The sequence below is a fragment of the Chrysochloris asiatica genome, unplaced genomic scaffold (assembly GCF_000296735.1).
Source record: "Chrysochloris asiatica unplaced genomic scaffold, ChrAsi1.0 scaffold00113, whole genome shotgun sequence".
NCBI lineage: Eukaryota > Metazoa > Chordata > Mammalia > Afrosoricida > Chrysochloridae > Chrysochloris > Chrysochloris asiatica.
Window position 1 is genome coordinate 3,634,062 of NW_006408631.1, and position 12,631 is coordinate 3,646,692.

The 12,631-nt window shown below is 39.0% G+C and overlaps 1 protein-coding gene across 3 annotated transcripts in view; it reads left to right on the forward strand.

Annotated features, from left to right (window-relative positions):
* Nucleotides 1-12,631, forward strand: part of PLCH1 (phospholipase C, eta 1) — a 238,126-nt gene that overhangs the window by 181,820 nt on the left and 43,675 nt on the right. For all 3 annotated transcript variants that reach the window (XM_006867956.1, XM_006867954.1, XM_006867955.1), the window contains 2 exons: nucleotides 4,930-5,091; nucleotides 9,266-9,337. In XM_006867956.1, the coding sequence (XP_006868018.1) occupies nucleotides 4,930-5,091; nucleotides 9,266-9,337 (234 nt within the window). The remainder of the gene's footprint in view (nucleotides 1-4,929; nucleotides 5,092-9,265; nucleotides 9,338-12,631) is intronic.

The window sequence follows — 12,631 nt, forward strand, 5'->3', positions numbered from 1 at the left end:
TACCAGCTGTTCCATGGGAGAAAGATGAGGCTTTCTGCTCCCATAAAGATTTACAGCCTCAGAAACCCTTGTACAGGGTTGCTATGAGTCGGAACCAACTCCACAGCACATAACAACAACAACAACAACAACATAGAGGGGAAAGAGACATTTGGAGTGGTGAGATATTCCAGTGCTTTTAAAGCAGAGATCCTCAATTTTTGGCTGCTGGAATGACTAAAGGGAGCTTTCAGAAATGATGCCTGGGACTCAGTCCAGAGATTCTGATGTCATTGGTCTGGTGTAGTGTCTGGGTGTGACTTGGACCTTGGGCGTTTTGAAACGTGTGGTCCCTGGTGCAGATTCACAATGACTTACAAGGTGAGCAGTAGTGCCAGACTCAGTTTCCTTTCACAGTGCTATTGAGTTCCAGGACTGAATGAGACTATATTAATGAAACCTCAGTCACAGATTTATTTGTTCTCCACAGCTGCTAGTGTTTTGCTCTGAAACCACAGAGAAGAAAAAAGACCAACAGGCAGAAATATCTTTCTTTGAGCAACTCTCAGTTTAGAGGATGTGAAGTGAATAATTATAGCCTTTGTATTAAGCCTTCATTCTTTAACCAGCTCCAGTCTGCCCTGGCTTTATATTTTTAGCCTTGCTTTGTTGACAGTGAAAATGTCTGGGCATAATGGCCACAGGTCATCTCCTCACTGTCTCTGGGTGTGGGTGGGTCCCTGAGACAGGCAGGAAAGCAGTGCTGATGTGGAGCATTGTGTGGGACACTGGGCACACTTGGTGCTCTTCACACTTTCTCTCTTTGTCCTCACAACAAATGCACCCCCTACCAGGCAGTAGCTTACTGCTTCAAATGCCATGGGAGCTTGAGACCTGGAGTTCTTTTCTTAGATTAGCTTCTGACCTTAACTGCAACCTGAGTGTTTTTCACTGGGGGTTCTATTTTTTTCAGGTATCAGGATAGGAATAACTGTCACTTAAAGTCTGAATCTGCTGATTAGTTTGACTCAGTAATTTATCTTTTCCTTTAAATATAGAGGAGCATATGACTGCAGAGTTGTGATTAAAATAGACATGGATTTGGGGATCTTAGGTTTAAGTACCATTTTGTATGCATGTATGTATGTTTGAATAAAGGAGCTCTGGTAGCTTAGTAGTTACGAGTTGGGCTGCTAACCTCAAGGTCAGCAGTTCAAAACTACCAGCGGTTCTGTGGGAGGAAGATGAGGCTTTCTGCTCCCATAAAGATTTACAGCCTCAAAACCCTATACAGGTCTGACTGTGGCACTTAACAATAACATGTTTGTACAAGTTGCCTTTGTGCCATCGTGAGCAATACTGGGTTCACCCTAATGCTTACATGACAGTGTATTGGGCAGCTCAAATGAAGTATTGTTAGGAGAAAGTACTTTGTGAGTCTTATGTACAATATATACTATTAGCTGCTTTTTTTTTTAATCGTCTTCCCTGTGGCTCTTTTCTCTATGTTCATGTAGCCTACAGTTCTTACTGAGAGTTTGTTTTAGTCATGCTTTTTCTCATGTGTCAGTGCTGTTATCCTGCCTTCTGCTGGGCTCTCCTCTCTTACTCATTGTAGTGAGTTGAAGTGTGGCCCCTCTTTGGATATGTACAACTCCTAACCTCCAATACCTGAGAACATGACTTTAGAAAAAGAGTCAGGATCTCAGGATGAGATCATCTTATATTAACCAGGTGGACCCTAAATTTAGTAACAAGGGTCTTTGTGAGAAGAGGACCCAAACAGAAGGGAGAACACACAGGCTAAGTCAACGAAGACAATGGAGACCTTAGTGTTACGCTGCCACAAGCCAGGGAATACATTGAATCACCAGAAGCTGGAGAAGACAAGGAAGTCTCCTCCCCTGGAGCCTTCACAGGGAGTATGGCCCTGCCTAGGCCTAGGTTTCAGACTTTTGGCTGAGAGAGAATGAAGTTCTCTTGTTTTAAGAAACTATGAGGGTGAGTAAAAAAATTATCTGTACTCTAGCTGTAGAATTTATTTTAATAAACCTTTAGAAAAAACAAATATATCATTTTTCAACACAGTCTTGCTTTTTGATATGCTTTGTTCATCTGTCAACAAGCTTTTGTATTCCCGTACTTAAAAAAAAAAAGTTTTAGGCTGAGCTGTGAGCTATGAATGCACCGCTGTCTTCACTTCTTTATGAGATGTGAATCTTCGTCCTTGAAGGGTTGCTTTCAGGGGACCAAACAGTTGAAAATCTGATGGTGCAAGATCAGGACTATAGGGAGGATGCTTTAACACCTCAATATGAAGTATTTACAGACTGTCAACAGTGTGCATTGTCATGCAACATCACAGTGCTTTTGGATAGAAGTCCTGCACATTTTATCCAGAGTTTAGACTTCACCTATTCAGTGAACACCTCACTGTACAGAGCACTGTTGATTGTTGAACCTTTTCCCTCATAGTGTTCCAATACTGGCCGCTGAGAATCCCAGAAAACCATAAGCATCAATTTTCCAACTGATGATTGACTTTTGAACTTTTTCTTGGTTGGCGACTGAGAATGTTTCCATTCCATATTCTTACATTTACTCTCAGACTCATAGTAATGAATCCATGTAATGATTTTTTTAAAAGAAACTTTGCCTTCCTTCAAATATTGGCACAAATTTTGTTTGCAGATATCCATACGCTTCTGTTTATGCTCATCTGTGAGTTGTTTTCTGTACCCGTGTCATACAAACTTTTCAAAACCCAAGTTTGTCTTGGATTATTTCATAGGCAGAGCCATCATTGATTTACAAATGGTTTGCCACATGATCCACTGTCACTTGTCTATTCCACAGAATCGTTTCACGTGTGCACTCAATGTTGTCACCAACTGTGAACATGGATGAGTATTTTAATATAAGCAGAGTGTGGATAATTTTTGACTAATCCTTGTAAATTTATGGTAATCTGTATGGCAGCCCCAGGAGACTGATACACTCGTCTTTTAAGACTTGGCTTAGGTATCACCAGCTCCTAGTCTTTTCCACATTCCCCAGGCTAAACTAGCTGTGTGCCCATGAAAGCCCTGACATCTGTCACTCAACTGCCATTTGCATATGCCATTATCCATTCATGTGTCTGTCACCTTCATGAAACTGAGGGTTCTGTGAAAGTGGTGGTTGTGTGGCATTAATGTTTCTCATCAAATTAAGCTTTTTAAAAGCCATTACAATAGCTTCTAGTGGGACCTAGTGTACCTTGTTCATCATCTGCAGACACCGTTGCTCTTGTACCACACATTACCAGGCTAGTTGGACACTGTTCTACACAGAGACTTTCAGCAGCTCCACAACTCTTGATTCCAAGTACCTCATAATCTGGCTCCAAAGTACTTTTCCAGTGTTATCTGCCATTGCCTACCTCCATGAACTCTCTACTCTAGGAAAATGAATCTGTTGCTTGGTTTCATAGAACATGTCTTACTCATGCAAAGCCTTTGCTAGAACTATGAATGACAGGAAAGCCCTTCTCTTCTGCATTATTGAAATCTTAGTTACCATTCAAAGGTCTAGTGAATTCCCACCTCTTCCTCTAGGCCCTCTGAACCACCCTAACAATAATGCAGTGTCCCTTCTCATATTCCCTGTTATACTTTCTGTCTGTGCTCTCCCATGGAGCCTGTACAGAGCAGAGTAGGATATTTTAGTTCATGTCTTTGAAGTGTTAGCACATTTTCTTCAGGGCCTGAGGGCTTTCAGGGAAGTGCAGTGCCTCATTAATTTTGAATATTAAAGGCCATATTAATTCATGCGATATTAATACCAGGAAACTCAATAACCTATCCTGATATAGGTGTTTTTTTTCTTCTTCTTCTTTTAAATTTCCCTTAGGGCATCTATATTGCTTTGTTCTTACAGGATTTTGTGAAAATAAATGAATGCATTACTGGAAAACTCCTGCCCATTCATTAGTTTTCAAATACAAGGATCTTTTAGTGACAAATATGCAGTTGGAATAAACTTTTGGTGATGGATGTGGGAGTTATGCTTGTATAGTCGATTTCTTCTTGGCCTTCATTTTGGTGGGCTGGGTTTTGGAAGCAGTTAAAGAATTCACAGAAAAGTGTCTGGCATGGAGGGAACTGAAAAGCAGAGGAGCAGTGAATGAATAGAAATTGGGTCCATTGTTTCTAGACAGAGTGATATGGCTAAAAAAAGCTCTGTTAGGCAAGACTTAAAGGAAATCTCTGATTGCTGATAATCTAACTAGGATTCCATAAGTCTTTATCTAGACACAGATGCAACTTTGTTAACTAAAATCATTGAAATCAGTTGTGATATTAAAGTTATTATAATGGCAAATCATGGTAGGTCAGTGTTGAATTTCTGTTGATTCCACAGTGGGTCAGAGACAGGAAAGCAATATTATCTCAGAATAACCCTCATCCCCAGAGATGGTTTCCACAACATTTTCCCCCTCAGTAAAGGAAGTTTTTTTTTTTTTTAATAACTTGTTCTTCTTTAAATTTACTATGTAGATATAAAAAAGCTTAGTCTTTAGAAACATTTCCTGGCCGTCTCTGTATTGAAATCATGAAGTAGTATAGTAGGAAGAACTTTGGAATTTGACGCCTGACTCTGTTGCTTGCCAGCTCTGTAACCTTGAGCCACTTACTTAGTCTGTACAGCATTGATAATACTGACTATATGAGGATCTTGAGGGTTAAGTGTGGTCATATGAAGAGTGGATGGCAGAGTGAGGTCTTGGGAAATTATAGCCATTAAGATGATAGATGGGTGGTAGGTATCAAAATGGTACAATGACTAGTTTTTATAGGTAATTGAGAGAGGATCAAATTATAGAAGCAATGTTGACTTGAATTAAGTGTCTATTCTAATTGATTTTATGTTTCTTTGGGGAAATCACTTATGTTGCTTAATTCTTTGCAGAATAATGGGACCACTGAGCATCAGGTGGAATCTTTTATAAGGAAAAAACTGGAGTCGCTGTTAAGAGAATCTCAAATTCGAGACAAAGAAGATCCTGATAGCTTCACAGTGAGGGCACTTTTGAAGGCTACTCATGAAGGCTTAAATGTACATCTGAAGCAGGTATGGAATTCCCTTCAGTATTTGTCCTGTGATAGAAAAAAAAAATGAAAGTACCTCATGCATCATTTCTAATACTATATTTTTTATGAAATGCTCATCCAGCCTTTTCCATTTCTATCCTCATATTACTCGAGAAAAGAAAGTATTTTCTTGCGAAATGGTCTGTCTGATAAATCGGTAAAAGTCAATGGAGTTGGGGTGAAGAAATGGCTCAGATCCTTTCACTTCAATCCTCCAGACAAAACCAAGTGCCCCTGAACCTGTCTTCCCCAGACATGCTCATGTGAGGGCGTAAGTTCCACCCTGTCCCTATTCAGTCACCTACATGCTCTGAATGTGCGACCCATCTTCTTCCCCATGGCCAGTCTCATCATCTAGGCCATGTCAACTCTTACTTAGTCTTCCCTTGCCACCCTTCAACCTAATCTTCACTCTGAATTCTTCCTGGTTTTTGAAAATGTAGTTTTGATCATGTCACTTCACTGCTTAAAATTCTTCTGTGGCTTATCATCACATTTGGGATAAATTCTAAGCTCATTAACCAGGATTTCAAAGACATGCATAATTGCATTCTTGCAGTTATTATCCTGCCTCTCCCATTTTTATGTCTCCATTTTTCCTATCATACCACCTCCCAGCATCCATGATTGTCATCATATGGCACTGTCTTCCTCACAGTCTTTTCCTTCTTTCTGGAACATTCTATTCCTACATCTTTAGCTAATTCTCACTAAGTCCTTTAGGAGTTGCTGATTGGTGCAAGTGGTTAAGTACTTGACTACTAACCAAAAGGTTGGCAGTTGAAATCCATCCAACAGCTCCTGTGAAGAAAGGCCTGGTAATCTACTTCTGAAATGTCCTAGCTATTGAAAACCTATGGAGCACAGTTGGAGTCTGCACACAAGGGTCCACCATGTGTCAAGACTTAACTGTACAGCCACTGGAGTTCTTTTTCCATTTTGGATACTCAGTCTTTTAAATTCTAGCCTTATTGCAAGTTCCTAAAAGAGTTCTGGTGTAGCGCTGTGGATTAATGCACTGGACTACAAGGTCAGGTTGAACCACAAGATTGGCAATTCAAGCTCACCAGCTACTCCTTGGAAACCCTATACAGGGTCACTGTGAGTCAGAACCAACCTGATGGCACTTACCAACAGCAACAACAAACAGTTCTGCTTTGACCCCTGGCTTAAGTTAACTATCCCCCTTATATTGTCCATGGTAATGTGTTATCTCTTTTCTGAAGCCTTTTTTACATATTTGCAGTTACTCATTCAATGTTTGTCTTCCCAATTAGCTTATAGGTACCATAAGGTTAAGAAACCTCATCAGTCTTTTTTTTTAAATAACCTTATCAGTCTTGATCACCATTATTTTTCTTGAGACTTAACTACTTGAGACTTACTTAGATCTTCATAAATATTCATTGGATGAATTGTTTAGGCTCTCAGTGAGATTTTTACTACTTCCTAATGAAAATACTATAAATGGGCAATACAGAGGGATATTGGGTTTATTGATTTTACTATCCTAGGGTGTTAAAGGAATTTTTTCCTGGCTGAGACTTCTCCGTGTGGCCATGTGGTACTGACTCCATTAGTAGTAGCCTGTCTGCACCTACTCCCTGCTTTCCAGGGATCAAGTTTCCCCAGGCATCAGGAAAATCGTATTGGTGACTATCTTTGGGTTGAAGTGGACCTAAGTCTTGGTGATTACTCTCTAGAGTCTACAAAAGTCTAACCATTCAACTACTAGTTTGTTCTTTAGAACTATTTTTAGTTTGAAAATTTAGAAAATTTCATTCAAAGAGGCTTAAATGAGGAAGAAAATGGTTGGATTAGGTAAATGACCCTTTGCTTTTTAAGTGGCATTTGTTGTTGTTGTTAAGTGCCGTCGAGTTGATTCCGACCCATAGCAACCCTGTATAGGGTTTCCAAGGAGTAACTGGTGAGCTTGAACCACCCACCTTGCAGTTCAAACAACTTTGCAGTCTGATGCATTAGCCCACAGCGCCATACTAGGATTCCCAATAATCAACAAGTTTTTTGTTGTTAAGTGCTGTCGAGTTGATTCTGACCTATAATAATGACCCTGTATAGAGTTTCCAAGGAGCAGCTGGTGAGCTTGAACCACTGACCTTGCAATTCAAACAATTTTGTAGTGAGTGACATTTAGGGTGGACTTTATTCCAAGTCTCAGTGTTTTCAAGGAACCCCCCATTCTTTCTATTTTCTATGGTGTTAGCATCATCCCAAGTCAGCTTCCTCATTCCTCGGTAATTGCAGAGTGGCTGTCAAAAGGTCCACAGGCTACCTGTTTCTTAGCCCATGTCCAGTGAGAATGAAACTGTGTATCTGCCCCAACCAGCAAACCTGAGTTCGTGTTTAGAACTGATTGGGAAAGTTAGATGATGTGCCCATTCTTAAAAGATGTGTTCTTAGGAAAGTGCCCATCTGGGAATAATGATTTGGCAAGGGCATAGTAAAATACTGGTTTGCTAGTACCAGTGGTGTGGTGCTATGGGGTAAAGTACTGGACCACAAGTTTGGTTTGAATTGCAAGATTGGGTCAAACTCACCAGCCACTTCTTGGAAACCCTATACAAGGTTGCTATGAGTCAGAACTGACTTGATGGCACTGAACAACGTAACAACAACAATGCCAATGAGAATGTATGCCTGGAGCTCATGCCAGACTCAAGCTTCAGCCACATGAAGGGAATAGTATAGAATATTTATGAGGCAACCACAGCATCATTATGCATTATTGCTGTGCAATTCATCAAATAATGTTGAATTCTCTTAAAAACTTTTTATCAATTGTAACAGGCTCCTCTATCTCCACAGCTCCTCCAGACACTGTTTTGAACCTGAAGCAATGTATCCCTTTCTCAATACATGGGCTGTTAGAAGTGGAAAATAACTCAGAGTTTAGCTGGTCCATTTCCCAAAGCCTCATCCCCCCATTGCAGATAAGAAAAAGGAAACCAATGGAAGGAAATTTCTAAAAGGACCTATGGTGGCCTAGAGAGCAGTGTTACTCCTATGACCACATCTGTTTATCTTCTTATTTCCAGAACCTTTGAACAGTTAATGATCCACATTAATATTTCTGCAAAAGCAATATGCATTTATAAACTTACCTACTCGGAAGAGCCCACATCCTTCATGTGAACCCCTACAACATTTTCTAGACTTCTTTCCTCAACCATTCTCTGCCATTATCTTTTTCCTCAGTTGCATGTTTGATTAATCTCTATGGACATGTGTGGATACTATCCTCTGACCTTTAGTTTTATGTGGTTTTCCACACATGCATTCCATGGATACAGTTATGTCTATTTCTTCTCTGGTATGCTAAAAGTCCTGTTAGGGCCAGAACTGCTGATCTCTCCTTATACCATGTCTTTAGCAATGAACCACCTAATATATATTATTAGAAATGATAATTGAATAAGATGTAGAGTCTTAAACCTTTCTGTTCTCTAATGAGACATAGGCCCAAGCAAGGAGATTTGGTCTGGGATCTTCAACCTGGAAAATTAACCCACATGAGAGAAAACTCTGGGGCTCTTTCCAGTGCTCACAACATCTTGCCAGTGCTCACAACAAAAGGAATCATTTAACACATGGTTCTGCTGTGGTTTTACTAAAAGCACATACACAAAATTCCATTACATTATAGATATACTTCAATTTTACTTGTTTATTTTCAATGCTTTAAAATCCCAAATAGCAAAGCTCAGTCAACATTGTGATCACTTTGTTCAATAAAATTGGCTCTTAATGACTTTGGGCCATATTCCAGGATTAAATCTACTCTTTACTAAAAATGCTTTGTTCGCATGACTCAAAAGAAAGCATCATAGATTGTGGAGAGCCTCTTGAAGAGGCTCTGTTAGGGACTCACACGGTTGGATGAGAGCTCCTTCTCTCCAGCAATGGGATGCTGTTAGCAGGTGCTGGTTCCTGGCTGGTGTCCAGTCCTCTCTGTGCCAATGTTCCCATCTCTCAAGGCAGGTCCAGCCACCACTGTTGCCATAGTGGAGAGGAGGAGCAATAGGAATGAACAGTATCTGCTTGTCTCCCACTTAGAGACAGGATGACAAAAAGGTCCCCTGCCACTCCACCAGAGCTAAAACAAAACAACTCATCTTATGCCTTTATTTACTCAGAATCCAGATGTAAAGGAAAATGGAAAGAAATCACATGGACGTTCCCTCATGACAAACTTTGGAAAACATAAGGTATGAACTAAGAGTGATAAGTGTGTGTAATTCAGTTTAAAACATATTTTTACTAATTTGGCTGAACACTTGACACAACCCTTTGTTTCCTTATATATTATGGTGGTGATGGTGGTTGTGCGCCATTGACTTGGTTCTGACTCACAGTGACCTTGTGTAGGGTTTCTGAAGCTGTGACTCTTTACAGAGCAGAAAGCCTCATCTTTCTCCCATTTTTATGTATGCACACACACATATATTGTTGCTGTTATGTACACATGTATACATACATATATGTTGTTTGTGCCATCAAGTTGGTTCCGCTCATAAAGACTCTGTATAGGGTTTCTGAGGAGTAGGTTGGTGGGCTTGAACTACCGACCTTGTGATTTACAGTCAAGTGCTTATCCCACAGTGCTACACCAGGACCATGTATATATGGGGAGTAGAGTACAGTGTTTCTGTAGATGAAGCATTAGACTGTGAACCACAAGGTGGGTGGTTCAATCTCACCAGCCATTCTGTGGGAGAAAGGTGAGGCACTAACAGAGATTTACAACCTTGGAAACCCTAGAGAGGACAGGCTCGCTATGAGTTGGAACCAACTTGATGGCACTTAAAACAACATTTTATATAAACATTGTTGTTAAGTGCCATTGAGTCAGTTCTGACTCAGAAACCCACCTTGTGATTCAAACCAACCTCATGATTCAAACCAGCCTTGTGATCAATATATGGAATCTTGGTATGGTGCTGTAAGATAATCACTGGGTTGCTAACAACATGGTAAATGGTTCAAACCTACCAGCTGATCCTTGGAAACCCTATACAGGGCTACTATGAGTTGGAACCCACTTCATGGCACTAACAACTTAACAACAACACATACATACATACAATGTATATATGTATACATTTATATATGAATAAAACATTTGTCATTAACCATTTAACCATTATTATAGTGTAAATTTGTACTTATATATGTATGTTGTTAAGTGCTGTCAAGTCGGTTCCTACTCATAGCAACCCTTTATAGGGTTTCTGAGGCTTTACATCTTAACAGGAGCAGAAAGCCTCATATATAAATAAATACATACACATACATATATTTATTTGCTGCAATAATGAAAAAAGAGAAGTATTACTAGAAGTAAAGATGAAACAAAGTGGGATATTTCATAATGATGAAGGGTCAACCTATCAGTAAGCTTATATAGCTCTAAATTTGTATGTACCTAATAGTTCAAGCTCACCAGCTGCTCCTTGGAAACCCTATACAGGGTCGCTATGAGTCGGAACTGACTCAACGGCACTTAACAGCAACAACAATACTATAGGCTCAAAATATGTCATTCAAAAGTTGATAGAACTGAAGGAGATATCAAGAAATCCATCATCTTAGTGTGAGATTGTAATGCATCTTTCTCAGTAACTAATAGAACAAACTGACAAAAATCCAAAATGGTAGTTGCTAGCCACATATGGAGTCCTGATGTGGTACTGTAGTATTAGCATTGGATTGCTAACTTCAAGGTCAGTGGTTCAAATCCACCAGCTGCTCCTTGGAGACCCTATACAGGGTTACTATGAGTCAGAACCGAATCGACAGCACTTAAAAACAACAAGTTATGTATGGTTATCTAGGTGTAAAGTAAGTTAATTGAAATAAAATAAAATAAAGTTCTTCAGTCACATCATAGACAGTTCAAGTGCTCGAGAGTCACATGAAGCTATTGGCTATTATATTGGCTTGGATGTAGAACATTTCTATCATGTCAGAGAGATCTATTGGATATCACTGATAAGGGAAACTAAAGCAAGATTAGTAAATTTAACTGATAGATTTAGAATGCTGCATTTAACAGTACTAGTTACTCATACCATAGAAGGGTCTACCATTTAAGGTTTAAAGAGCAGGTTACCCTAGAGCTTACCTAAGGACAAAATTCAGAAAAATCAGGAGTGGAGGAGGAGGAATGGGAACCAGACACACAGGGAAGTAAGATAAAGGATAGTGCATTGAAGGGATTACAAGTGAGATGAAGTGTATGATTTGTTGAATGCAAAACTGATACTCTATTCTGTAGACCTTCACTCAGTTCACACACACAAAAATTCAAAACAATATCTTTTATCCGATATTTTAGCAAAAGAGGTCCTAAACTTTGTAATAAAGACAGCAAAACATTTAAATTTATAAAAGAACTAATTAAAAAAAAAAAAAGGCCCCAAAAAATGACCTTTCTTTGCAGATGGCATGATTGTGTATATAAAAAGAACAAAATAATTTAAAGATAAATTACTAGAATGAATAAGTAAATTTATGGTGTGGTGGTACGGTTTAATGTGCTAGACAGCAAGATTGGTTTGAACCTCAAGACTCGTGGTTCAAGTTCACCAGTCTCTCCTCGGACACCCTATACAGTATCACTATGAGTCAGAATCGACTTGATGGCACTTGACAATAACAACAAATAAATATACTGTTTCTTTCCATGCGAGCAACAATCAAATGGGAAAATAAAAGATACAAAAGTAAAATTTGCAATTCCATATCAACTATCAATTAACTAGAAATTAATATCAAAATTACATAAGACCTCTATACAGAAAACTCAAACAGTATTATAAAATTAAAAATTAATGGAGAGACCTACAGAGGGGAAAAAAAAAATTAATGGAGAGAGAGACTCTGCTCACTCACATACTGGGTTAATGATGTTTAGCTACCAAATTGATCAATGGGAATTCAATGGAATGCCAATTAAAATTGCAACAAGGTTGTTATGTATGTATGCTGAGGGGGTTAGGGAGGAAGGTTTTAAGCTGATTGCAAAATTTATATGGAGGGACCAAGAAATTATAATCCTGAAAAATAATACTAGAAAACTTCCAATAACAGATTACAAGTTACAGTAATATGATAATGTGGTATTGGCTTAAAGATAAGCAAATGATTGAATGGCAAAGCCTAGACTCTAGTCCAGAGATAGTTGTTTATATACAAGGTAGCACCATTGCAATTCATTTGGAAAAAGATCATCTTTTCAATGGGCTATTCAAGGGGGGTGGGGGGTGGGGGAAGGGAGTGTCCTCACGCTTTATAACAAATGGGTGAATTTTAGATCTAAATGTGAAAGATGAAACAATAAAAATTCTAGAAGGTAACTGAAGAATATTTTCATGAGTTGGAATAACTGAAGCATTCTTAAACAGTATCAGAGAAAGGAAAATGCTGACAATTAAAATGCCTTTAAAATTAAAAGCTCTATACATGTATAAGGAGCTCTGGTAGCATAGTGGTTACTAATC